Below are 27,990 nucleotides of genomic sequence, written 5' to 3' on the forward strand. Positions count from 1 at the left end.
AATGGGCAAAAGAGGAAAAAGGGGGCAAGCAGGTTTGTGCTGGTGGATCTGAGTGGAGAGGAGGGAAGAGATCAGCAAGAGCAGAATTAGAGAGATTTGAAGGTGAAGCATCACTTATTTTTGTAATTACTTGTTGGTACCTTTGAAGTGACTGCTCTTTGTCCCGTGGCTTTTCAACAAGAGGGTGAGTGGGGCTAGTTGCCTGGCATGTGTCCTGCTCGGAACGGAACAAACTGTAGCCCTGGGGTCCCGCTGCCACACGGTGAGGATCGGAATAGACCAGTTCAGCTCACGTGCGGCCAGGCCTCAAAAGGGAGAGCCAGCAAAAGGAGCCATCCGAATCCGGATCAGGATCCGGTCTGCCGGGTTTTGCTAGCTCTTGACGGCAGCAACCGGCCCCGGTTCAGGAGGAGCCGAGTTTTGTGGGTGGCTCCGGGAGGCAGGGCCGCTCCCCGCCCCTCAGCTGGGAGTCTGGAGGGAGCTGGGGGGAGAAATTTCAGAGTGGAAGAAGCGAGCGGGGAGTGGAGTAGCCGCTTGCCGCGATGGGCATGGGGTAGCGGCTCTGCCGGCGTCTGCGCTTCCCCGTGGCAGGCCGCCCATGCAAGCCGCCCCCCGGCCCCGCCATGTAGCGCAGCCTCCTCGCACACGCCGCGTGATTCCTGCCCTCCGCCGCCGCGCACCTCCCCAGAGCCAGCGCCGAGGGGCTGCGCCGAGGGACCATGCTGAGCGCTCCGGCGCCCGGGCGGCTGCTGCCGCTGCTGCTGCCGCTGCTGCTGTGCCGAGGGGCCGGCGCGCAGTACTCCAGCGACCTGTGCAACTGGAAGGGGAGGTAAAGCGAGAGCGACCCGGCCCCGCCGGCCCTTTGCGGCATGTCCCGCACCGCAGCCGGGCATGTCCCGCCCGCGCCCCAGCCGGAGCGGCCGCGCCGAGTCTGCCCCCCTTCGGCTCCGCTTCTGAAGTGAAGGCGCCGCGGGCGGCCGTTGGTGGCCGGGCAGCTCGGGGGCGCCTCGCTTTTTCAGTCGGATTGAACCCGTCACGCGTGGGTAGCCCCGAGTCAGTTGCCGATTTACCCCCCCCCCCCCCCCCGCGATGGGATCCGCCTGTGATGGGTTGTGTTTTCCCCACTCTCTCACCCCCGCCGCTGACGGAGAGAACCGGGACGGCCTGATGGCGAGCGGCGTTTCCCTGTCAGCGCTGCCCCCCGTCCCCTCCCCCCTCTCGCGTTGGCGGTGTCGCTGCCCCGCCTGCCCCCTGCGGTCGCGGCCGGGGCGCGGGAGGGCAGACGTTTAACCGACTGCCCCCGGCGTTGGCGGGCTTGCCTCCCCTCCTCGCCCGTCCAGTGTCTGGCCCCCGGGTAACGGTCGGGTTTCAGCGGCCCTGCCCCTGGTTCACGGCGGCAGAAGGGAGAGGACGAGGGTGGCATTCCTTCGGGGGTTCTCCTCTCGGACCCCACCCCCTCTGACCGGGAAGATCTGTGCGTTGTCAGCCGTTTAATATTGAAACTAAAAGGCACGAAGGTCTCGATCAGATGCGGTGGAGATAGACGAGGGGGTTTAATGTCCCCAGTCACTGTCTCAGCTGCCGAAGAGAGCTTCTCTCCCTAGCCTTGGGTGAAATCGACGGCGGCGTTAGGGGCCCCGATCCTTCATCCATTGCCCTCAGTGAGAGTTTTGCCCCTGAATAAGGGAGGAGGAAGGAGCTGGCCCAGATGTGTGTGTGTGTGTTTGAAATTTGGATTTGGCTGCAGCAAACATCTTTCCCCTCTTCTGGTCTGTCTGATTTTTCTTTCCTTGTTTTCAAGAGGCAGTGGGGCGCGATAGAGGGAAGGGGGTTGATTAACATTCCAGAAGTAACTATCCCCATTACCAAAGAAATGTGCCATGGGGAGAAAAGGGGGAGGTAGCTTTAGCAGGCCCAGGTCGGATATTTCTTCTGACCACAGCACCTTCCACATCTGTGCAACCTAACACCCAAATAACCCGTTTTGTAACTCCTGTCTGGTGACCTCCTACACTTGGCATTAACTTTCTTGTAAGGCAATACACCTGCAAAATCCTTTTTATGATGAAAGTTGACAGTGTGTGCTATACCGGAGAGAGGCAATTAAGGAATTGTCTGACCTCAGCTTTTTTGTTTTAATTGGTGGTGGTTACCTTCTTTATTCTTCACATTTATTTCAAAGCACTTGGATAGTTTGTAATAGGATAAAGATTTTAGGCCCAATTCTCCACTAACTTTGGTGGAAATCAGGAATAACTCTGCTAAAGTCAATGGAGTTACACTGGCGTAAGTGAGAGGAGAATCAGGCTCTTTGTGTGTTCTCATTAATAGTTTACCTAGCTGAATTCAGATTTCATTCTTCTTATGGAACTCACTGCTTTATCAAACTGATATATAAAGCTATTGGGCCAGATTGTGATCTTAGTTACACTGCTGGAGTAACTTCAGTGGAGTAGCTCTGGATTTACAACAGCGTCATTGAGGGCAGATTCTAGCTCACTGTTCTTTGGCTGCCACAACTATTCTAATCTCCCTAGTTGCGAAACCTCTTGAATGCTCAAAGTGCCTGGCTCCTAAACTTAATATTCCTCTGTAATAGGTTGAATGTGCCTTCATGGTTTTGCAACCTCTTCTACTGTTTATAATCTAAAAAACCTCTAATTATATCCACAGTCAAAGTTGTTGCAAAAATTGAGTACACATGCAGCATATATTTGGTTTTCTGTTTGGTTAAACCCATTTTTAATGGGGTACCAATGCATGAATGTATTAGATTAACTGTTTTATGCTTGTTTAACCTGAATTGGTTAAAATAAGAGTTTAGTTTAACTTGGAATGGAAGGATATTTTGAAATGGAGAGAGTTCAAAGCAGTGAAATATGGATTTATTATGCTATATATACTTGGTCTAGATTATTCTGTACGATCTGAAATATGCATACAGTTGGCAATTATTCATGAGCTTCTGGTGACTCTTGGCAATTGGTAAAATGTTGAACTGTAAATCCAGTGGGGGGGAGGTGTTGGGTGTTTGCAATGTACAACAGATATGGGGCAAACCAAAGCCTACAGTTTCTTGTCAATTTCAATAGCAAGTGTCTTAACAGTATGGCTTTTCACACATCGTTCTGTAGTTCTATAGTTTGGGGCAGAGCCTGTCATCTCTACTTCATCACTTGCATAAATCAGGCCTAGAGCATGGATGGCACTGTCATGTACACACAAAGGAAAATCCAGTTTGTTTTCTTTAGGACTGTGGCTCCTCTTCCCCCCCACCCCAAATCTGAGCTGGTGACCCTCCCACTGACCAGGCAGGGCTGGACATGACTCTATCCTGAGCCAGTCAGTTTTCTGAGTGCTAGCCAAAGGGGGATAGTTGAAAGAAATGTGAGTCATTCTTTGCTACTGTGAGTTTGGAGCTGAATTGGTGACCCAGGCTTGGAATTTCCCATTGTCACCAGGTCAGCCCCATTTTTGCTTATCAAGGAAGTGACACATCCTTGGTGATCCTTCCAGTTGCACAAGAGAAGAAGGGCTGATTTTTTAAAAATAGGTGGAACCGCCCATATTGAGCCACATGTCTCTACTATATTCAGAATGCAAATGATTTTGAGGCTTAGAGTGAGGAAAAAGGCAATTCATATAGATTCAAGATGACCTCTTAAATCTTCTGAAAAGAGGTAGTGACTATAGGACTGATACCCTTCAATGGTCATCTAATTGTCACCTTATGGGTATTGTTTGTGTGTCATCCACTCTATCCATAAAAGTGTTTTTGCTTCTTAATCAATAGATACTATAACTTTTTTAGACAGGCAATCAAATCTCATGCTTAATGGCACAGCCCAGTGCTCCCTGGGGTCAGGAAGGAATTCTTTGGGCAAAGTATAGCTTTCTGCAATCAATTAGTTGTATTTATAGCTGTCTGTCTACCTTAGCTATTCATAAGGTGCTTATCATCTTGGTGTCTAAGTGCCATTGGGTGTTCAGCCTTCCTCTTATCGACTAGTTATAGGATATTGCCAGTTGCAGTTAGACAGACCTGATAGGTCAGTGATGTATAATAAATGTGAAGGTATTTTTCCAATTGGTGAGATTATACACACACACACGGTTTTTCAAAGCCACTCAATTTTTGGACACCCATTTTCCATTAACTTAATGAAAATTGTCTGGTCCATATAACAGGCAGCTTTGAAAATCTCAGCCACAATTTCTTTCACTGTCTCAAATTTTTCCTGGCAAATTGGCCTTAATGTACAATCTCATTACTTACACTGCAAGTATGTTTAGCAAGATCTTGCAGTGTCTTAAAAGGCTTTATGGAGAACCCCAACCTCCTGAGGAAACTAGAAACCACACGGTGGTGTGGTCCAATCAGTATTCTTAATTATTTTGCTTATTATAAAGATGTCCCATTTCTTTGGGTGAAAAGCACTGCTTTAACCCCAGTATAGTCTTTAACTCAGACCAGGGGCTTGTCTACATGAACAGTTTGTGACAAGCCGGGGAGTAAATCTACCCACCCTAACCTGCTGTGCACTAAGTGTCTGCATGAAGTCTGCAGCCACACACGAACAGTTTCCTAGTGTGCTTTGATCTGCTCCCATTTCAAAGCGGGGTATTTCAAAGCACACTCGGGAACAGTTAGTGCGCTGCAGCATTCTTCCCAGAGACAGCATGTGGCAGGCTTGTGTGGGGTTGATTTACACCTGGGCTTGCCAGTAAATAAGTAAATGTTTGTTTAGATATGCTCTAGGAATAAGGACACCTGAGTCATGGACTGGCTACATGGCCTTGGACAAGTTGCGTTGCCACTCTGGGTATCTGTTTACCCAGCTGTAAAATGGGGATAGTGTTGTTTTCCCTCGTTTTTAAAAGTGCTTTGATAGCTACAGGTGAAGATTGTTGCATAAGAACTAAGTGCTCTTATTATAACCATTTTCCCCACTGTTAAGGCAGACACATTCTTATCTTATAAACACTGCCTGTTGCGTTGTCATATATAATAATTGACTTCACAAATGGCAGTAGTGGCTCTTCCAAGACATGCAGTTATGTGGCCTCTTGAGACTCCAGAAAGGCTGAACATCAGGTAGACAAGTGCAGTGGATCAACATATGTCTCTTGGGATCTGTAGGAGGAAGTACTGTTTACTAGGGCCTACTCCTACAACAAACAGTACAACGTGGGGCTGGGGGGAAAGTGCCTTATTCATCAATATAGCCATAAAACAACTGACATCTCTCTGTCGTATATTTAAAAATAAAGTTAACTTAAGTTCACTCAAGTTCACTTAAAAATAGCTTTTATGACCTCTGCATTATGTGCATGTGGGCCAGTTTATTTCTGGGTACTGGGGAGTAAAAATGAAATTGAACCAACTTCCAGTCTGGTGATAGATGGCAGTATTATAAAAGTTCCATTTCATTTGGACTAAGTCTTTAATTTTCTGCAGGTTTACCTAAAGTTTTGAAATCTGCTCAATTTCTGAGTCATCCAATAGAATAGTGCTTGATGTATACAGCAGGTACCTATAAATAAGAACAACCATACTGGGTCAGACCAATGATCCATCTAGCTCGGTATCCTGTCTTCCAGCAGTGTCCAATGCCAGGTGCCTGAGAGCAGACCGTCCCTACTGCCTGTACTCACTGTATCTGTTTAATCGCATCACTTTGATGCCTGTGGGATATAATGGGCTTCATGAGAGAATTTTGGAATCCATCCTCATTCCGTTGAACAACTGATGAATGTATATATTTTTTGCCATGCAAAAATTCAGCCTTGAGATCAGGATCACCTGCAGCAGCAGTTATATTGTGTTTTGAGCTCCCTGTTCTGCCCCTCACCTTTCCCCATGTGTTTTAGCAGTATCCTTCTGGGGTGAAATTCACCCCTGTGCCGAGGATCAGCACAAGTCCTGTGCATCACTTACGTCTTATTTTTGAGGGCTTATGTGGTGTATCTATGTAATGCATATGTCTTCTGCCCAGGGGTGAATTTCACCACGCCCCTTCCCCCCAGCATTATTTTAGGACACTTTATTCACTGATTCCGAAGAAATAAAAGATTACTTTCTTTGTTTCGGATTTTGACTGAGTGTCCTCACACACAAACTATATAGAAAAATTGACTTTTGTGGACAAGATGTAAATAGGCAGTCAATATGAGATATTCCATTGAAACTTCTGTTCCTGGAATATGTCAAGTACTACCGTGTGCCTGAGAGCAAGAGAATAAAGGTCAGGACCTGGTCGCTTTCCCCCATCCTTTGTGCTCTTGATTTGGCTTTCAAGATTATTCAAAAGCGCATGTTTGCAGACAGTATTATTAAAACTGAGTTTTTCTGAGCTTTCTCATGTAACCTCTATCAAGTGGGTTACATTGACACTAACAATAATGAGTCACATCAACAGTAAATGCAAACCATATGTTGGTTTGTTTTTTTTGTTTTTTTTTCCTTTTTTACACATGGCTTCTCGTAACTTGTCTAAATACTGACTGAATTTAAATCCAGCATCATTTGTTTTGCACCTAAATATACTGAAGAAGTGGAGGGAAAGGGGAGATGTGTTGAGAGACCAGAATTTCACGTTCATAATTCATGCTGTGTTTAAATGGGTTCTGTGTCTGACTCTGCCACAGACTTCCCATGTGACTTTGGACTGAACCTGTCTGTGCCTCAGTTTACACATCTATAAAATGGAGATGTAGTGAGGCTTAATTACTTAATGTTTGTAAAGTACTCTTGAGGTTCTCTAATGGAATGTGCTGTAGAAATTCATTTTTTTGAGACTTTCAAGGAGGGAGCTTGAGGGAAGTTGACACTCTTACACTTTATTTTTCAATACCAGATCTTCACTATGTTTCATGATCTTGCATCTTCGGAATTGTACACTGTATTTTTCTGCCTACACAGTACTGCCTTAGAATAAACATTATTAAACATAGGTGATGGCTTTTGTTCTTAAACCTCACTGCAAACTTTCATCATTTCTATTAGAGTCGAATCTCAGAGGCCCATTGTGCTTGTAGGCTGCTTAACACAGAGTGAGAGGCAATCTCTGAGCTTGAGATGAGACACCCAAAGTGTGGGAGGGGAAACAAAGGCATTGCGTTGAAGTGACTTGCCCATAGCTACATAGCAAGTTAGTAGCAGGGCTGGGCTTAGAACCCACATTTTCTGACTACCAGTCTAGTGCTTTACCCACTAGGCCACACTTCCTTCACAACCATTTTAAATGCTGAAGAATTTGGAGATTTACTGTGTATTATGGGCCATATCTTGCAAACCCTTTAGATTATTCATATGAGTACGGGTTTGCAGGATTGTGCACTATATCCAGTAATACCAAATGACTATACGTCAATAACATATGGTAGATATCTTTTAGGGCTGTCCTGAGTTTAGGCCTCATTCAGGCATTGGAGGCTCCTCAGATCAGACAGTTTAGGCTTTGCCTATTCGCAAGTCAGGTACAAGCCCATTCTTTACCTTTCACTGAAAATTAACTCTAGGTTCTCCTTTTTATGTCACTTTTGTCTATCTTCTTTCAGATGTCACTATATTCTGCTGCAGTGCTTATTGTGGGGTGTTTTTTGCATAGGCACTGGAAAAGGTTAAGGTTTAATTCTGAATTCATTTTGAATTGTAGTTTAACTTCTGGGTTTTTCTGGAGCTGCTTTAAAGTCCATCCCAAAGTATCAACACATTTCACAGTCTCGATCTTGCAAGATGATATGGGTCAGACTCGTAGTGTTCAGTAATGCCATAAAGAGTTTTGTTGACTTGCCTGTTCTCTGAGATTATGAACAATATTTAAATAGTTCTGTTCCTCATCTAACTTCCCTATTCTCTCTATCCCTAGTGGCTTAACTCATGAGTCTCACAAGAAGGATGTGGAACAGGTCTACCTCCGCTGTTCTGAAGGATCAATAGAATGGATGTATCCCACAGGAGCGCTCATAGTCAATCTGCGACCCAATACATTATCTTCCTCTTACAAACATTTGACTGTTTGCATAAAGCTTTTCAAGGACTCCACAGGAGCAAATATTTATTTGGAAAAAACTGGAGAACTGAAACTTCTGGTCCAAGATGGAGATCGCAGCCCCCATAAAGTGTATTGCTTTGGCTATGATCAGGGGGGCCTCTTTATTGAGGCTACCCCTCAGCAAGACATTAGCCGGAAAATTACAGGATTCCAATATGAATTGCTAAACAAGAGGACAGCATCTGATTTGCACACAGTGTCTGGTGAGTTTTGAGCAATTGGCTGCATTTTCATACACTGTATTGGATACATAATGGGTGGTAAAGTGAATAAGCGGGGAATGCATCAGGAATTGAATTTCACCTATTTTTAGGGCATGCTAATAAACAAGCCTTTATGTAAAAGAATAGTTTGGGTGGAAGCTAGTAACATGGATTGAATTCCGAAGAACTGACCCAGAACAATACAGAGTGACTGATTCTACACTGCGGGCACTACAGTGGCACAGCTGATGTGCTGCCACGTTAGCACAGATGCTTTCTACAGTGGCTGAAGGGTTTTTTCCATCACTGTAGTTTAACCCACCTCTCTGATTAGCAATGGTAACTGGGCCGAAGGAAGAATTCCAACCTAGCTGCCTCTACGCCCAGGGTTAGGTCAGCTTAACTACGGCTCTCAGGGTGTGTGAATTTTTCACACCCTGAGTGACGTAACAAGGTTGATCTAAATTTTAAATGTACACCAGGCCATAGTGGTAAAACTGGAAATTCTAGCCGCTAGCCAACCATACCACCAAGGTTGAACCTGCCAAAGACTTGCTCTTGGTGAAGTATAAGGGTTTTATTTTTGTTTTTTTCAGACTTCTTTGAAGTCAATGAAGTTACACCCATTTAAAGCCAATGTAAATCAGAAGAGAATCAGGCTCCAGTGTTCTTGCTTACCGCTATTTCCCAGCTTTTATCATTTTAAGACCCCACTGCCTGTTTTGAATAGCAAACATTTTAACAAGAAGAAATGCCTTTGGTTTTGTTTAGTTTTGTTTTCTCTTCTCTCTGCAGGTATTCCTACTCGCTGACCTAATTACTCTTAGAAAGAGACAGTGGGTGAGGTGATACCTTTTATTGGACCAAGTTCTGTTGGTGAAAGACAAGTTTTCAAGTTTACACAGAGCACTTGAAGCTTGTCTTTCACCAACAGAAGTTGGTCCAATAAAAGATATTACCTCACTCACCTTTTCTCTCTAATATCCTGGGACCAACAGGGCTACAACAACACTGCAAACAGCTAATTACTCTTTGTTTTAATAAGGGGTGCGGTGCTCCTTCCTCTGTTGGAGCTGGACCTTTTGTCTTTATATTTGCAGGGAGCTAATCACAGTGAGATGGTGGGGCACTTTAACACCTTTTATAATGCTGTTACAGGCATAGGACTAGGACTCAGTCCTGTATTTCTTGTCCACCCAGACCATCCATTGCAGCTCTCTGTCTTTCTAAAACGGAATGAGATTTGCAGTGTGCCCTGGAGGACAGCTGTTGTAGGTTATTTTGTACCAATTGAGGCAATATGTTCTAAAGTTAAGACCTCTGGGGAACACCCTGCCAGTGGCCCCTTCTCTTTTAAACTGATCTGAGCTGTGGCAGTATCACAGGAAAAGAGTAGTGTCTCCTAAGTAGGCAGGACTCAAGTCATTTAGGGCTCTACAAGTTAAATCTCACATCTTAAATTTACTCAACCCAGAGAGCAAAAGTCGTCTATACAGATTCTAAGACACTGGTGGTGTGCTCCCAGTGAAGGACACCACTTAACAAGTGGTGGCACAGCTGATGATCTTGCATTTTCTTATTCTCCATATTTCTTAACCACCTATATAATTTATTTCTGCAATGATTTTGCCAAATAGATTTAAAAAACCCTCCTTAAGAAAAAGATTCCTCCTTTTTTGTGTAAATACTTTCTATGCTGCTAAGTAATTCTAGTATTTGTATGATAGTTTATATATAGTATCTCTGAATACAGCTGTTAGTTTAGGACTGTATTCATGATAACTGATGCAATACCCACAATAACTGATAGGTGGCGCATTTGCCATTAAAACCAAAAAGTTAAAAGCATAATTAATAAAGTCGCTTTATTTCATTATGCTACTTGTGCAATTTTATAGCTGGATGTCTAGGATTCATTGTGTCTACAGAGAATTATTTAGTGAGTCTTGATTGCTAAAAGTGATACAAATGACGTCACTTAAATATACACAGAGGAGCTGTTTCCATTAAGATCATTTCTGCAAAGACTGATATACTGAAAACAGCATATGTTAACTTCATAGTAAAATCCCTCTATGGAAAACATTAATTTTCTAAATAGTTTTTAAATCTGGTGTTTGAAAACCACAGGATCTGAGAATTTTTCTGTCTTTATAGGGGGAGGGGCGATATAATCAAAGTTGTAACAAATCCCTTGATGCATTTTATGCTTTTAAAGAGCTTTTGCTTTTTAGAGAAAAGAAAAGAAAAGGTTAATTTTTCATGTAGGCAAAGTTAGAACATGCAAAATATTTGCCCTGATCCTGCCATTTACAATTCACTAGCAGACTGTTGAATCTGTGTGAAGTCAATAGGGCTTCCTGTGTGCGTAGTACTTCACCCACATGTTGTAAACTGCAGGATCAGGACCAAATATGCTAATGGCATAAACTGCTCCTTTTTTTTTTTTTTTAATTAGCAATGCTAGTGCTATTAGTTCTTAATAAAAATATTTTGTTTGTTAAAATCTTGGAGACATTTTGGAGGAGGCAGCTGATCTCATCGTGAGTTTTCCAGAAGCCAAACTTGTGACTATATCTGGTCATATTCTTTTCCTTTGATAAGGATATTGAATCACACTTCTAAGATGACTGCTTCTTTAATTGTTCTTGCCGCTGGTTGAATTCGTGCTGTTTTCCAGAAAAATATACTAAGTATGTGATAAGTAGTGCATGCATCCAATGGGCCATAAAATATCTGTCTGATTTGGAAGAACTTTTTTCCTTAGTGATAATCCAGCAACAAAATCTTCAGATCAAACTCAAGGGCTCTTCAAATTATATTTTAAATTATTGCTGTTGCCTGGTTTTGGAACCCTTAATTCCAGGAGGCATTCTTGTCATGTTTCCCCATGTGTGGTTCCTGCCAACAGTCAAATTAACTTGATTAATTTCTGTGAATTTCTATATGTCTGGTGGAACTGCCAAATAAGTAGCTGCCTACCCTGAAATAGATCAATATGTTCTGGGCATCCTGTCAGATCCTGGACCAGCCATTCTTCTGTAGATGATTCTGTTTTCCTTTAAAATCACTGATTGAATGCTTTGCTCACTTGATTGCATGTTAGGTTTCTGTTAATCTGGAAGATAAGTTTGCAATCAGTTGATTTTCTCAACTGTTTCTTTAACTGAGAAAAAAGGCCCAGGCTAGAGCAAACCTTTACCTTACATATATTGAAAGCCAGATTTGAGGGCCTGATTCTAGCTAAAAGGACTCCTTGTTACTTTGGCACTTGCTTGGATTCTGATTGTGCAACTGTTGCGAATAGAGACATGAATCTGATCTTCCACTAGTCACAGTCTGACAGAGTTCAACATAGTTGGAGGCCTACTTGAAGAGATGCTGTTGCAGATCGAGGCTGAGATACGTTGACAGAACTGTACAGGAGAAACTTGTCCATTTCCTGGACCCAGCCAGTGCTGTTAGTCCTGCACTTTCAGGTGCACTAAACTAAAGTGTATTTTAGAAGATTAAGAACAATAACAAAACAAAAAAGACTTGCATGACACTCAGATGAGGGGTGCAGTTATCCAGCACTTTCCATTCCTCAAGCTAGAATATTTAATGCAGTCAAGTAGTCTAAAATTTCTGTGCACTGTTTCCCTACATAGTGCTTTGGCTCCTGGTGATATTCTTGTACTCTGCCCTTTGAATGTATTCTCTCTTCCTAACCTGCCATCCCAGCTCTGATTAAAGAGCCCAAGTCATCTATCTGTTTAATACTTTAGTGACCTGTTGTGCCCCCAGAATCCTGACATTGCAGTGTGTATCAATAAATCAGCAGTGCTTGGCAGGGTGCCAGTGTTTTAATTAGAAGATCTAGAGTTTTATTAGTTTACAATAATTCTTTTTCATTTAATTGGAATTTAGCGAATAATGCAGTGAAAAATAAAGATTCTGAAGAGACTTCTTAATATGCTTAGAGCAGTCAAAAACCATTGTGCTTTAAGATTTCCTAAATCTCTGGGTTTAACTCTTTCTTTGGCAGTAAATCTGCAAATACCTGTAGCTTCATTCATCACATTCTCTATGACTGCTCTAGAGAGCTGTAGAAAATCCATGTTCTACAGAGACATGTTGTAATCCAGATTACAGTAATTCAATACTGGGCGATTAGCATGGAGTTTACTGTTTCAGTGATTTCTGTCATGTGACCACTTGTAAAAATGCCATAGTGCTTTTAACTAATGGGAAAAAATAGCAGAAGAGAGGTCAAATGCATCCATGGTGTATATCTACCTGACTTTAGTGCATTTACACTGGGGATGAATTTGAGTCCACATTTCTAGTGAGGAAAACAGTTTTCCAAGATTGGCCACCCGAGTATTTTAGGCCTTGTCTACACTAGCACTTACCCGTATTTCCCCATGTATAAGACGCACCTTAATTTTGGGGCCCGAAATTTGAAAAAAAATGTATTACATAAAGTTATTGAACTCAAGTTTTATTCATCATAAATGCAAGTAAAAAAAATCTACAACCACTGTATAAGACGCACCCAGTTTTTAGACCCCAAATTTTTCAAAAAAGGGTGCGTCTTATACATGGGGAAATACGGTATGCCCATAAAATTTTTGTTGCTCAGAGGTGTGAGTGGGGGGAACCTGAGCAATGTAAATTTTCCCAGCATAAGCTCTTACGTGTCTGGTACTATATCGGCAGGAGAGCTCTCTCCTGTCAACATAGCATGGCTACACAAGCGTTCTTGCAGCAGCACACAATACAGCTGTGTTGCTGTAAGTTTTAAGTGTAGACTAGCCCTAATTTGACTAAAAAAGTCCCATGCTAATCTTATTAAACAATGCATCTCACAATCATCTGTAATATGTGGATGCAGTCTACAGAAATTACAGGTCCGACAATGCTGTGCTCCAGTTTGAGTTTGAGAGGCCATAGTTTAGATGCGGCTGGATCACTATACACTGATGGGATCCATAGTCTCTGCAGGTTGTACCTAATATTAAAGGGGCGGCTAGCTACAACAATTGCCTCCATTTGATGCAAATTAGCTATGTCCAGGACAGGCTACATTGGCCCTTATGTAGTTTGTTAAAGTTGGGCGACCTTAGTTACACACACAGTGGTAGCTGGGAGTATTGCTGATTCTCCTAGTCTAAAGGGGCAGCTATATTATGCATTTTTTGCTTGCCAACAATTGGCCACGAAGCAGCCTTGCTGCCTTGAGCCCCTAGATATACACAATTTGGACTCTGAATTTTCATCCATTTTAGACTGGAAACTTTGAGTCTGATCCAAAGCTCAGTTAAGTCAATGGGAGTCCCTCCATTAACTTCAATGGGCTTTGGATCAAGCCCTATGTTCTTAGAAGGTTGCTTACTCAACTGCAGAATTGATGCACTGTGACATTCTGGCCTATGGCCTTTGAGAAGCAGGAGAAATCTTGTTTGCTTGGGTTATTAAAAGAAATTCTGTTAATGTTTGCACTTACACCGATAGCCCTAGAATAAAATACTCAGGTCTTGTTTACATTAGTAAGGGTTTTCCAGTATCGCTATACTGACAAAGCCTCCTAAAGGAGATGCAGCAGAAGGATTTTTGTGACTGTTACAGCTACCTCTACATTAGGGCTTTTACTTGCACTCCTGTGTCAGTTAGGCATAGGACTCCCTCCCTTTCCCACCCCCCTCTCACCTCCCCCCGACTGACTGACTGACATAGCTATGCTGACTGAATGTTTTTAAGTGTAGACCTGAACTAAGTTTTCTTCCATAACTATATAATACATTCAGTTTGTAAAAGCATGGATGTCTACTTAGGACATTTTGCTTCTCAGGACTCTGGTTTTTAATAAACTAATCCAAAGTAAGACATTACAATAACATATTACAGCTTCTGAGGAAGGACCAGGTTTGGATTCACTTACTTATGTTGAGAAGCACCTCACTCAAAGTATTGGTATCTAGATTAATGTCAGCTGTATAGTCAAACTTGAATAAGGAAGTGTTTACCACTTCATCTGACACAAGAACCATGAGGGTTACCCAATGAAATTAATAGACTGTCAGTTTAAAACTAACGAAAGGAAGTACTACTTCACACAACACACAGTCAACCAGTGGAACTCATTGCCAGGGAATGTTGTGAAGGCCAAAAGAATAACTTGGATCAAAAAAGAATTAAATAAGTTCATGGAAGTTAGCCATTATTCTACCAATGGCTACTAGCCAAGATAGTCAGGGATGTGACCCCATGCTCTGGGTTTCCCTAAGCCTCTGGCTGCCAGATGCCAGGACTGGACAACGGGGGATGGATCACTCAATAATTGCCCGGTTCTGTTCATTCTTTCTGAAGCATCTGGCATTGGCCACTGACGGAAGACAGGATACTTGGCTAGATGGACAATTGGTGTGACCCGGTATGGTCGTTCTTATGTTTGTATGTTATGTTCTTATAAATTGATGGCTGGAATTAATTGAAAATACTTCGTGAGTTGCTCTGTGCTAGCGAAGTCAAACTTTAACAGAAATATCCCTTTATCTTGATTAAATCTATCCATTATAATGCAGATTCTGCTACCCATTTTGTAAGTTTCCTTTATTAATGCCTAGTAGCTAGCTGAGAATGTTTATAGATAACCGAGGCGCAACGCTCAAATGTTCCATATTCAGTTTTCTAACTGAGAACAATATCCTGCTACTTCCTGTATGCTGTTAATTCACTTGCTCAAGTAACTAAGTTGGTAGTAAATGTTGGTACAATGCAAATATTTGGAAGCTTTCTTAACTTCCAGTCAGGTATTTTTATGACTTCTGAGCCTCCCTTGAGCACTATAGGGAGTACAAGGTGCTAGAAGTGGGTCACCCTTCCACCCCAGCATTATTAAAATGCTAATAGCCTTCAGTTGTCATTCTAATGCCTTGGCTACTACTGCAGCGCCCTACTCTGGTCTGCATTTGAGCGGACCATGTGACTGATTCTCACAGTCTAAAAGGGCAGGTGCATTGTGCATTGTTCACTGCCTAGCAGTTGACTGTGAAGCAACACTGCTCTGTTGGGCCTTAATCCTGCAAACACTGAGGCATGTGAGTAACTTCAAGATGGAATTTATCACATGCATACGAATCTGTGGGATCAGAGCATTGGCATTGGATTACTTTCCCATCCACAGTGTGTGCTTATTGGCTATATTGGTGAAAGAGGTTGTGGAAATGAGAAGGGCTCCCAGACCATTTTTAGCTAAAAGCTCAGTGATCTGTCCACTTTACAGGTCCTGCCTTCTGTGTCATGGTTGTCAGTGAGAACCTGTTGGTGAGGAAGGTTATAAGGACTGCTCTTTAATTTTGAGTGAACATCAGAAGCTTATGAAGTTACCATAATAGGTTCAATAGATACATATTCTGAAATTCACTATGTTAGCAACCAAATTCTTTGGTGGTATTTTCCAGATCTCTGCACAGGATTAATTCCAGTGAGGAATCATTCAAATTTCAAAGCATTCATTACTATAAATCCATAATTTATTTTATTTTTATTATTTCTTCTTTCCTAGAATCATGTTTGTCAGATCTATTAATTTTTACTAAATAATCCTCAGAATAGAAGCATTTAAAAAAATTCTCTGTCTTTTTGGGATTAAGTTTTGCCAGGGGAAAAAAAACACTTGCTGTGGTCCATTTGTGTCCATACAGAGCAGTGGAACATGTTTTATAGCACTTCACCAGCTAGTTTTCATTTGTTGATTGCATAATGGGTTTTTCAAACAAATAAAGCCGCTTTTCAAGCCAAACCAAGGCTACGCCCAGGAACAATTGCTTGAGAGTGAGCTACCTCCAGCTACCTCCAGCTGTGAGGCTTTTGAGGCAGATTTTCAGATAAGGGTAATAGGTTCTTGTGCTTTCTTCGCTTTGCTCATCCCCTTTACAGACATGCTCTTAAATAAAGCTAGTTTGTGTTACCTATGCCTAAAAGATAAGATCGAGCCAGATGCAAATTAATGGCTAAAGAACAAAGCAAAATCCAATACCACATGCTTTAAAAATAAATAAATAAATACAAAATTGAAAGGTGGTGTATTTAGTGTGAGCTGCAGTGAAGCTGCTGTTGTTGGTAAGCACCTAATTTGGCTTGATTGGCCGTTGTAAGGTACATGCTCATCTAAGCAGGGAAGCTACAATATGATTAAATTTGAGGAGCTAGAAACCTGTTTGAATCATTCATGTGACTCAGGAAATTTGGGCCAAATATGCAGTAGTTTGCAGGATGGCGAGGTTGAATGCGCAGATTGTAGAGTTTCTCCCTTAATATTAGTGCGGGAAAGGTGACCCCTTGCTGAGAACTGATCTCTGTGTATCCCCAAAGTGGGGTAATATATACAATCTTAAATAATTTAAACTGGGGATTGGGAGAGAAGGCTTGCAGGGATCTGAGTGAAAGATAGAAAATGTTGACACCAGCACCGTTCCACCTTTAAAACTTTAGAGGGGAGACCCTGGGTTTCAAAAAGGACGTTTGTGTAACATTTTTTATTAATAAAGTCCCATAAATAAAAATCTTCACCCCAATCTGTCTTCATGGTTCCTGAGTAATATATGGGGAATTTTGTACTGGATCCCCTTTCTCCTTTACTCCCTGTACTCCAAGTATAGTATACAGCTGTGGCTGCCCTTTGATGTTGCCTGCACAAGCCAGTCTGCTTCTTCAGTGAGCAGAGGAGATGACAATAAAGTTGTAATGATAAATACACAGCTGCAGGGGAGAGGCTAGAAGAAAATAGCGTATTTTTGCTAGACTCACCATGAATGCACTTCACTTATTTCTCAACTCAGTGGGCAGTCAAAACCAATAAGCAATCAGGTGTATTATCCAGGCGGCTGGGGTTCTATTTGCTCTGACCCTTATGTAGAGCAGAAGATAGCCCCACAAACAGATTTGCAATCCAGCAGAGTTGCTTGACAGTCTTTAATCATGCTCCTTGCTTGCTCTGCAAAACTGTTTAGTTTGCTAATTCCTGAGGCTGTAGTAAAAGAAAGGACTGGCTTAGGGGGAAGGGGGATTGCATTTCCCCCCTCTCTGGAAGAGTAGGGAACTCTGTTACTACCAAAATGTGAGCCAGGTTTTACGTGTGGGGACCTGATTTGAATAGATTGCAGTATAGAAAATCTCTTTAGCATTAATCTGCTGTATTATTTTCAGTAAACACAAAACATACAATGTAGCACAAATACTTGGACTTTATTTAGGGACCAGCTTTTGCTGTCTTAACCCTTCCAGAGTCACTTATGCAGTCTGACTGTACAACTCTGCCAAATCAGAATGGTGTCTGTTTACACCCATTTTGCACAAGTGTAAATGCCTCCAAGACTAGCTCATGCGGCACAGAAGCACAGTCTCATTACAAAGAAGAATCCTGTGGTGTTGTCCAGTGTGTGAATCTGTCCAGCCCAGCAATCAGAAATGAGCATGTAACTTTGAAGGGGAAAATAAGTGTGTCCATCAGGAGAAGTGATTTTTCAGAAAATGGCTTAAAAATTAGATTTTTTTTTTTTTTTAATTCCAATCACAGACCTCAGAGTTCTCCCTGACAGAGAACATTGCTAGAAATAGGACTAGGAAGGGCTCTTATGACTTTTTTTTTTTTAAGGCTCACTTAATCTTTGATCTTTCACTACCTCCCTTTCAGGTTTAATTTTAACCAGCTACTTATCAATTAATTCCATTCCACTCAGATCCATACTGCTTATGGGAAGGCAGGAGGCTGATTGAAAAATTCCTGGCATGCATCCAAATTGTGTTAATAGGTACCAGCTCTCTAGTTTTTATTGTACTGATACTAGAGAGCAATGAGAAAGCTCTGAAACTAGAGCAGAACATCTGACTTACCGTATAGTTTCATTAACACAAGAGTAAGAAATGGGCAACCTATCTGGGTGCGTTTACCCTACAGTGCCTATATGCGTGTAGCTATGCTGGCAGTCTATGCAGATGCAGTTTGACAGATGGAGTTTTTCTGTTGGTGTAGCAACAACCCCCCCAGCTTTCCCCCCCGAAACAGCATTAGATATATTGACCAAAAAAAAGCCCTCTTCCATAGACATATCAGCATTTACTCTGGGGGTATTGTTGGCATAGGTGTGTTACTCAGAGCTGTGGCTTTTTTCACACCCCTGGCCAATGTAATTATGCTTATATATCTTTTAATGTAGACTAAGCCTTAGTCGTATCCTGTCAATTTTAGACTGACTTCCCACATGAAGATGTCTTTATTTTTTTACCTGAAACGATTTAAAAAAAAAACCAAAACCTTACGCATAATTTTATGTTCCCCTCAGCCTGTAGTTAGCACATTATTCATGGAAACCGAAACCTCTTGCTACTACCAAGAAGGAAACCTTCCCTGATAAGTAGGTGTTGGGAGCGGAGTGGCTGAGTCATCAATTTCTGCTGAATTTAATCTTGTTTTAAAATAAGCTTTCCAGTCCTTCTGATGATAAAGATAACTGTGAATGTGAACCCAATCAGAGTTGTCTTCCTGAGTTTGCAGATAGACTGCTCCAATACCTCTGCTACTGAGCATGGCTATTTTATGCAGCAAAGAAGAGCAAAGTTAATACTCTGGTCAGTTTCACAGTTGCTGTTCAGTTATTTGTGGACAGACAAGATTTGTGTCCATATCACATTCTGCTGCTTAAAAAAGGTAAAGGTTGTAGTGGAGCTTGTTATGGGAAAGGAGGAAGGAAAACTGGATGCTATGCTATGGGCAGAATGTTCCTTTTCCCTTCCAGCAGCTAAAAGATGGAGGAGCTTCAAATTTCTCAGATTCTTATTAGCCAAAGGCTAATGAAAGATGGAATTGTTCATTTGGATCCAGGGGGAACACTCTGTAGAAGTCCTAGACTTTTCCAGCAGCTGGAAGACTAGCTGGGCTCACTGGGGGGGAGAGCACCCCCTCTTTGGTTCATTAGACCTCAGGCAAGTATTTGACTAGTAAAAGCTACACGCCCTGTCCATTCGCTTGATAGACTCCGGGGCTGCTCTACGTCACTTGTATGGAGATAATGCCTTTGCAAGGAGGCAGCTGCTACGTACAAGGGAGTGGAGAGGCATGAAATGTGAGATAAATAAGCACATTATTTTTTATGGCTTCATAGCAGTGTCTTGTGTACATACAGAAGCAACAATTCCCACCAGCTTGGTTCATTTTTTAATGGGGGGGAGGTGGGAAAAGGAAACAGAGAAATAGCTGTCGTCAAAGATTTGCCACTACAGCAAAATAAAACAAAATAGTGTTTAGGTTATTTTTTTTAAGTGTCTAAGTCCTGCCCTCCAGGATAGGAACAGTGCAGAAGAGATTTAGCTGAAAATTCAGTCTGCACAAGTGAATTTTAAGCACAGAAAATTATTCATTATGTGCAGCCAATTCTGCTCCAGAGGGCTCATTGCAGACCGGTTTATAGGAATTACAGAAATGGTGGTGGTGCAATGGCTGAGGCACAAGAGCGCTGATCTGAATTAACTCCTCACTTGATGCCCCTGTTGTAGTCAGCCTGGCTGAGGCCATAAAGTCCCACCTCTGGGGCTGTGGCTGGCGCACCAGCACAGCCCCTGCTCTTTGGAGGCTTCCCCTGGGAATAGATGGGCACAGAGGAACAGGGAATGAGTTCAGTTTTGGCTCTACCCTCCTTCCCTGTTGGCTATGTGCATGCATGAGAGAGAGAGTGTGCATGCATATGTGTACAGCCCCTTGCTCCGGGCTGAGCCTGAAGGTGCAATTTAGTCCTACATAATGCTGCTTGAATAAAAGTTGTTCTGTGTTTTCTAAATAAATGCATGTTTGTATATCTAGCTGGCCTTTAATCTGTTTTAATGGTGTGTGCGCTGTGGCTATGAACAGCAGAATGAGGTTAGCTTGCCAGTTTTAAAAATAAACAGTACAGAAGATCCATCGTTGTTTCTACTAAGTGAAGTTTCATTTTGAAAATGATGTTTAAAAACTGGGCTCATCTAACACTAAATCCCTTAATCAGGAACTGTGTATGTAAACCTGCTTCTTCGGTATTTAGTACTTTAATGCTTTCTTGGAAGAAGTTTATATTGAAAGATAAATTCTGATTTAGGAGCTCACATGGATTTTATGTTTCTCAGAGTGCGGAGGTCATCGTGTCTCCAACAATAAGGTTTAGATTGTGCCCTCCTTCCCTTCTCTCTTTACAGGGAAGGAAGTGGAATTAACTCAGGCCTTTGGGCACAATCCATGACACAGCATATGAAAGTCTGAATTTCATTAAACGTATTTGCAGGTTAAATTACTCTTGGAAAATTAAATACCATAGTCCCAGTCCCTGCCTAAGGCTTACAGATTTGTGTGTGTTGAACTGAACATTCAAAGAGAGTTAAGCCAGGGAACTAGAGCTGACTTTTTTTAACCTTATCTTCTGTAACAATAAAAGTACAGCCAGACAAGTGACCTCATTTTCATTCTGTTAATGCAAGACTAGATCTAGTCTTATTTTGGTTTTTTGGCACTGATGCCTTTGTGTGGACAATTCTGGGATCATAACCCAAAAGCTTCAGCAAAAGACTCATTTGTAGACTCTATGTATGTTTGAATCTCATGATTGACAAGATTGAGGCCCCAACCATTGGTTTATTGATTTACCATGTGTGCCATATACTAGATTATCATGGGCCAGCTCTAGAAGGAAGGCATAGTGTTTAGTATCCTCACTTATGACCTTTGTTCTGGGCTGCCATTTATATCTCCCTCTGAGGTTACCTGGTCTGTTCAGTATGGCCTTGCTTAATGATGCTAATTAACTTCCCACCGAAGACTGTGGGAATAATAAGACCAGTGCGTGTTGCTGCTGTGCAGGATTGCCTGTGCTGCACTAACCCTTACCTGGAAGGAACACGTCTAGAAGTCTGAGGACAGTTCAGTCTCTAGGGCCCCTTTAATCCTTGGCCTGTCTGCCGAGACTGCCAAAAAGGGGGTCAGCTGTGCCACTGATTTTCCTGGGTTGAGCTTGCCTACTCATTATTATTATTAGGAATCCTGCTTATTGTGGTAGCGCCTAAGGACTGACAAAAAATGGGGCTCCCATTGTGCTAGGCACTTCACAAAGACGAGGCCCTCCCCAAAAACCAGACAGACACAGGGTGAGAAAATGGGCTATTCACACAGAGGGAGAGTGATCAGTGTGATGGCAGTAAGTGTTAGGTTAGTTCCATAGTTTTCTGAGGGGTGTATATTTAGTTAGGAGGGGATGAGAGCTTCAGCCAAGCTTGGGTTCCCCCCAATGGGTTTTAAAGTTTAAAGCTAGTGTTCATCAGATTTATAAATAATCCTTTGAAGGGTTGTAATGTGAGAGAATGGTATCTTCTATGGCGAATAGGAAGTACTGTACAAACAAACCACTATTGCCCCCCCACTGCACCACAGACACGCACTCCTACTTCTTGATTAAACCAAAGGATATTCCTTGGTAAAGTGGTTTTCTGTAAACACTTTGCATTAAGCCTTTCTACTTCTGCCTACTTCTTTCTACTTCTGCGTGCTCTCCACCAGCAGGGTTCTTGTCAATTTCAACACTCAGCCTACTGACAGTAATAGAGCTGAGGGATGGCATCTGTCCGACGCAGTAAATGAGGCATCTTGGGCCTGTTGAAGGGAGGTCTCATGAGAAGTTGGAATTCTTTGCTACTGGACACCTGGCCTGGGCAAGATGTTTAAAGCTGCCAGGTTGGACAAAAACACAAGTGTGTTTATTCATGGTGGTTTGGAAATTCCTGATGCTGAGTCTGATAGTCCTCTGCTTTGCCCCTTGTGCAGTTATTTGCACCTGTGTCGAATGGATTTGAAGCAGAGTTTCTGATCTGGTAGCAATGACACCTACTTTGCCCAGGTGTAAATAATGAGTTAAGGTGCAAGGCATGGGAGAGTTGAGATTGTTGAGGATAGTTACTTATTAAGCTTACAGTACATTATTGTAGGTAACAGGGGTTGTATGTGTTCTGAAGGGCCAGGATTCTGGAGGGAGTGTTCAGGAGAGATTACATGCTGAGATGAAATCCCTATCTCCCTCAATTTCAGGTAGCAGCAGCAGCTTATTTATTTCGATATGCATTTTGGAACTGTGCTACACATCAGGGGAAGTGGGGCAGCCTCAACTGTGGGCTTGGCAGGTCCCAAAAGCTGGCTCTGGGGACTCATCTAGGTTGTTCTCCAGCACCTGCCCCTGACTCTTTGGTTCCCTAGATGGTGGGAACACCAGTTCTTTATTACAAGATGCTGCATTAAAATCGCACTTGAATCTGTTCCGTGTCAAATCAGATCTCTTCCAAACCCATTCATATTTACTTCCTTTCCAGCACATGCTGTTGGGAAGCTCTTTGAGCAGTGATCACCTACATTTGCGGTTTATCAGCAGTCTCTCTCTTTACCCCTCTCTATTCTTACCTCCCACCCGTCCTTCCCATGGGAAGGACAGAGAGACAGGTTCAACGAGTCTGCTGGCCAACAAGTGCAGTCTATTGTTAGTATCACCATGTCCTCCTCAGTAACATCAGGTTCAGAGGGCAAATCGCTCAAAGCAGCTGGGACATGACTGCTAGCTTGTGAGGAATGATGTAATTACATCCCCTTCTGCAGTGAATTGAAGAGAGAGGCCTTCAGAGGCACTGGTTGGGGAGGCTACCTCCGGTTACTTCAGGTCAGGATTCTGTCAAAATCCATCAGAGAAATTCCCAGTAGATTTGGCAGCCGACATGCACAATGCAGGCATTATGCCACAAGCGCTATAGTTGAGTTACAGGCATCTGGGCTTTGGAGGGAACTAATAAAATGTTGGGTTTTTTTGGGGGGGGGGGTCTTCTGCTGCATGAATTAAGGCTTGTTGAATTATTGAGTTTCAAAAAATCAAGCTGGTTAAAGTTGGGGGTGTCTTTTGTCTCTAGTTCTGATAGCTCAGTGTTGAAATTGAGAGAACCTAGTAAGCCATAAAGCTGATTCAGCAAGCAGGGGATGGAGTGTGGGGAGAATGTTGTCCTGCTGTGATTTTGACACTCTTCTCTAATAGCTGTGCAGTTTCTCCATAAAATGACTTGTATCAGCATCCTAATTCTCCTGGGACAAAATAAGTGTTTGTTTTTACATTTTTGGTTTTAGTAAATATGTTCTTCGCATTGTAGGATGGGGCCAGGGTATGCATAGCATTCTGGCCTTGGATGGAGAAAACATATAGCCCATCCAAAAGCCTGTATCAGATGTTTAATACTGAAATGTGTGTAATTCAACACTGATTTAATACATTGTACATGTTATACCTGTACATGTTTATGGTTTTAAAAAGCCAGATATTGACTCTCTCTGGGATTTCTTACTCTTCATGAGACAGTATGAAATTGAAGTTTCCATTTTAATGACTCTGAATGTATTCTGCCTTTTTATGGTCAGTTGGCCTCAGCAAGGATCAGTGTCTATCCCCCCCGTCGGACACACACTCATTGCACTCTCGGTATGCTGTGGTTTGAATTCAAGTGACAAAAGGGTGGTAGGGAGTTGTTCTGTAATATGCTTTCTGTTGTCACCATGGGGATGCTACCAGGAGTGCTGAACCACCAAACCACTATGAGTCAGCTTGGAGCTGGAAGAGAATTTTGAGTCATAGTTTAGTGGGAGGCATACTAAGCACCCCCATTTTGACTGAGAATTTGAAAGGAGGAGGAGTCAATATGGTGTCCACTCTCTTTAGCATTCTGGCTTCTGAGATCCCACTGTTCTAGGGATCTGGTTTCATATTTCAAATAAACAAATATCCTTACCTGTACTACTACTATTAGATTATTCAAATGGAAAGAACGTTTAAACTATCGTTTGTTTTTCATGTCTAATGCTGTTGTTTAACTAAAATGGTCTGGTTGTTCTCATGTGCTGTTATTTTGTTTGGCTTTGTAAGAGCTACAGAGAGAGAGCTGGATCTAAACAGAGAGCTGTTTTCACTGACATTTTAAAAAAAAATCACAGCTTTTCCAGTATTAGGTTTTGTAAAACCTAATAAAATAAAATAATTTTTTAGTCTGGACTCCCTAACTTTGTCAATACACAGTCTGCTACGGCCCCAATTCAGCACAACACTTAAGCATGTGCTTAATGTAAGGACTTGCTTAAGTCCCATTAAAATCAATGGAGTTAAAGTACATGCATGAGTGCTTTGCTGAATTGGCCTATGTTAGTTTTGCAAGCTATCGGAAGGTTTGGAAGTTTGGTCTGGATACTAATCAAAATAACTTTAGTCTAGAAATTGGGCTAGAAATCTCCCATTCAAACTTTCTTGTGAGACTTCAACTAGTTCTTGGTTTTGGCTGAGTTGGGTACAGGGCTTCCAAACTTCACCAAAAAGTGGAATGGTATGAAATAGCACAAAAATGCCGGGTAAAGGAAAGGGTTGTTTGTTTTGTTTTTTAATTTAATCCTCAGAAGTTCTATTTGGTTTATGTCTTTGGGTGAAGGTTCAGGTCAGTGGCTATTTTATCAAAACCACTTTGCCTATTCTTAGTCTGTAGCTTTTTCAAGAATTGCACAACCTATTTGAGTTATTCCTTCAAATCTCTTCTGCCCAGAAATGTGCATTTTGTGTTCCAGTTAATCTGATTTAAGCCGTGTATTACACTATGTATTAATCATCTGACTGGTAATAGTAATTATTCTCTTTGGATCACTGCTTTGATGGAACCTTGGAAAATATAAGACAGATTTGCTGTGTCTTATGTTGAAGAAAGATCATGCTGTCTAAAATAAGAAGGATAAAAGTTAAGCATTTGAGAAATTAGCTAAGCCAGGGAGCTTTGTTTACATTTGTCTAAATGTACCTTTTAGTGCAATGGATGAATTTGCCATCATGGTTGAAAGTTGGCAAATTTGCTTACTAAGTGTTTCAGATAATGTTTTTGAGTGACTTTCATTTGTCTTAATCTTGGATTGTCTCCCCAACTAAACTTTGCATGAACACTTTAGCCTTTGTTCCCATTGTGTGATCTCCATCTAGCTGTAGTAGCAGTCATAATAATCCAGGGAGAATAGCACAGTTGATATTTTTTCACTTTTCTTATAGATATTCAAGTGCAACCTTAAAATAACATCAGGCAAGAGGAGTGTGCTATAATCCTCAAGCCTTCAGTGAACAGAGTTCATTAGTATTGCTAGATAGCGTAGAGATCCTGATAGTAAGCAAATTCCTTCACTCAACAGGGTATTAGAGAAACATCTGTACTGCGACTACAGTACCTTCTCTTCAGAAATAGCTGGCTGAGTACAAAGGGGAGCCACATTCTTGCATTGATTAGATTAGTGTAGATACGCCGATATTTCCAGCAGTACAGGAAATGGTCTTTGTGCTGCTTGAGTTTTAACAGATACGGTCTTAAGTTTCCATTCTGTCTTGATGTCCTCAAACATACGCTCCTTCCTCCTCCCCGCCCGAATAAATTGGATTTTTTTATACGTTGTTAGACTAAATGGCTTGAGAAGTAGCTCAACTACGCTTATATGAATTTATAGAAAAGAAGTTTTGCCCTAAGAATTTAAATCCAATTTGATTTTGAAAGCTTTAACAAGGGTTTTGAACTCTACAGTGGATCACACGATAAACATACCCATAATACATTGCATCCACACATTTATATGTATTATGTAAACCCTCTTTAAGTGTGTAGGCATGTTATATATAGTATAACACTATATAGTGAGTCTCTTGAAAATTTCTCCTGGGATATACATTAATCTTAAAGGTCTGACCTTGCAAGGCGCAGAGCAGGGTCAGTTCCCACCGGCTTCAGTGTGTTGCTGGGGATTCTCAGCCCCTTGGGGGACTGGACCCTGAGTATTTAGTCATTTTGAATGCAAGCCACTTGTTTACTAACAAAAACAATCCTGCAATTTGTCTTCCAGTCTCTCATTATCTCTGCTCCCTTTCTTTCTAGCTCCCTGCCGTCCCTGTAGTGATACAGAAGTCCTCTTGGCTGTCTGCACTAGTGATTTTGGTGAGTTTTTCTTCTCTGCTGCTGCTCCTTCTCCTCCTTATGATGATGTCTGCTGGATTTGGCTACAGAAACCTCCAGAAACAATTATTAAATTTAAACACCAAATTGAAACAAACAGGGAACTTTCACCAGTGTCTGTAAACAAAGTGTGTGCAAGGGACACACAGAGAACAGAGAGAGAACGTTTTTATGGGCGGAGATATGAAGGGCCTCAATTAAAGACATTGTACTTGGCTACCTCTTTCTATAGAGGACAAAGAGGGACCTAGCAACAATAATAGAGGTAGAAGTTCAGAAGTTTTGGGGGGGCATGCGGTAGGGATTTTTCCCTTGTTGTCCTAAAATGGGCCACTAACAAAAGACCAAAGCTGTTTTCTTGTCCGATTTCTGAAGGGGGAAGTTAGTGTTCAGCTAGTACTGATAATGGCTGCAACAAACAAACTGTATTGACACAGAGAAACATGAATATTCTGAACACGCTTTTGACTGTGATATAACTTTTTTCTTGTGATTATTACGTTACTATTTTTAATGCAACTTTCTCATGTTTGAATTTAAAATAACAGAAGCAATTGGGCCTGTTTAGTCTTGGAGATGTGCTGCAGAGATTATAAATATCACTCTTAGTCATTTGAGCTTATTGGGTCACATTCAGAGGTGATGTATCATCACTGATTCCGCCTTACATCAGGGCTGAACTTGGATCCAAGCCTCCCAAAGCAATTTCATGTAACTCTCCCTTTATTTTGTTTGTGTCCCAGTTGTCAGAGGTTCCATCCGAGATGTAAGAAATGAGGCAGAGCAGCAAGAATCTGTAATAGATGTCAACGCAAACAAACTCTACAGGCAGAAGAGCAAAGTCTTTCAGCCCACAGAGGAAAGCGGGAGCTGGCGGGGACAAATAAAGACTCCACTGGAATGTGGGGTGAGACCAGGAGATGGAGACTTCCTCTTCATGGGACACATGCAATTTGGGGAGGCCAGGTTAGGCTGTGCCCCTCGTTTTAAGGACTTCCAACGGATGTACAAAGAGGCAAAGGACAAAGGGCTAAACCCATGTGAAATTGGCCCAGACTGACGCCCCCTATTTGGCTGAAAATTGCTCTTAGCGCTTGGCTGGGACTAATTCCTGGCCCCAGTGAACACTCTGAACAAAACGATAATTAACTGAAAGCAGGGAGAAATCTGGTGTGCAGAGTGAAAGCCACACGGAACGTGTCCATGGAAGCAACAGAGGTACGAGTTCAGAAGGCTGCCAAGCAACCAAGGCTGGATTTTTAACCAATCTTGTCCCTATGAACTAAGTTATTATATTTTTTTAGCAACTTCCTTAGGAAAACAAGCAAACTGAAAACTCCAATGTCTTAAAAAAACAACCCAATGAAAACCAACCTGCCTTTGTATCTTTTTAATACTAATGTTTTAAAATGTCTTAAGCTGATGTAGCATTTGGTATGGTGTATTCTGTATAAATGGTCGAAAATGTGATAGAACACGGTAAAATCATCTTTAACATTGATGCTTTGTAAAAAGCTTGGTGTACAATTTGAAGATGTTTCTTATGACAGAAATTTATGGAGCCAAATTCACCTTTTTTTATTTGAAAGAATGTACAATCGCCACCTGCAATTTTTCATTCAGGCTAGCGAATAGTTTCCATTCCAGAGAAATAAAGGTCCCTGGATTTGACCCACATG

The 27,990-nt window shown here is 42.0% G+C and overlaps 1 protein-coding gene across 3 annotated transcripts; it reads left to right on the top strand.

Moving 5' to 3' along the window:
• On the top strand, positions 1–27,982 carry METRNL (meteorin like, glial cell differentiation regulator). Of its 3 annotated transcripts, none has more exons than XM_067547697.1 (4): positions 1–102; positions 7,872–8,260; positions 26,234–26,293; positions 27,055–27,982. In XM_067547697.1, exons 2-4 carry the CDS (start codon positions 7,948–7,950, stop codon positions 27,369–27,371), a joined length of 690 nt encoding a protein of 229 aa, XP_067403798.1. In that variant the 5' UTR covers positions 1–102; positions 7,872–7,947; the 3' UTR covers positions 27,372–27,982. The 3 variants fall into 3 exon arrangements, with proteins under 3 accessions (XP_067403798.1, XP_067403799.1, XP_067403797.1); XM_067547698.1 differs by having other exon boundaries at positions 15–32; XM_067547696.1 differs by lacking the exon at positions 1–102 and adding an exon at positions 202–829.
• Positions 27,983–27,990: the final 8 nt, after the last annotated feature.

This window comes from Emydura macquarii, unplaced genomic scaffold (genome assembly GCF_026122565.2).
Source record: "Emydura macquarii macquarii isolate MOO-44397 ecotype Brisbane River unplaced genomic scaffold, CSIRO-AGI_Emac_v2 contig_1230, whole genome shotgun sequence".
NCBI classification, from domain to species: Eukaryota; Metazoa; Chordata; order Testudines; family Chelidae; genus Emydura; species Emydura macquarii.

Coding starts and splice junctions, on each gene's coding strand:
- METRNL (XM_067547696.1), top strand. CDS start 720: ATGCTGAGCGCTCCGGCGCCCGGGCGGCTGCTGCCGCTGCTGCTGCCG. Junction 830..7,871: donor CTGTGCAACTGGAAGGGGAG/GTAAAGCGAGAG, acceptor CTCTATCCCTAG/TGGCTTAACTCATGAGTCTC. Junction 26,294..27,054: donor TGTCTGCACTAGTGATTTTG/GTGAGTTTTTCT, acceptor TTTGTGTCCCAG/TTGTCAGAGGTTCCATCCGA.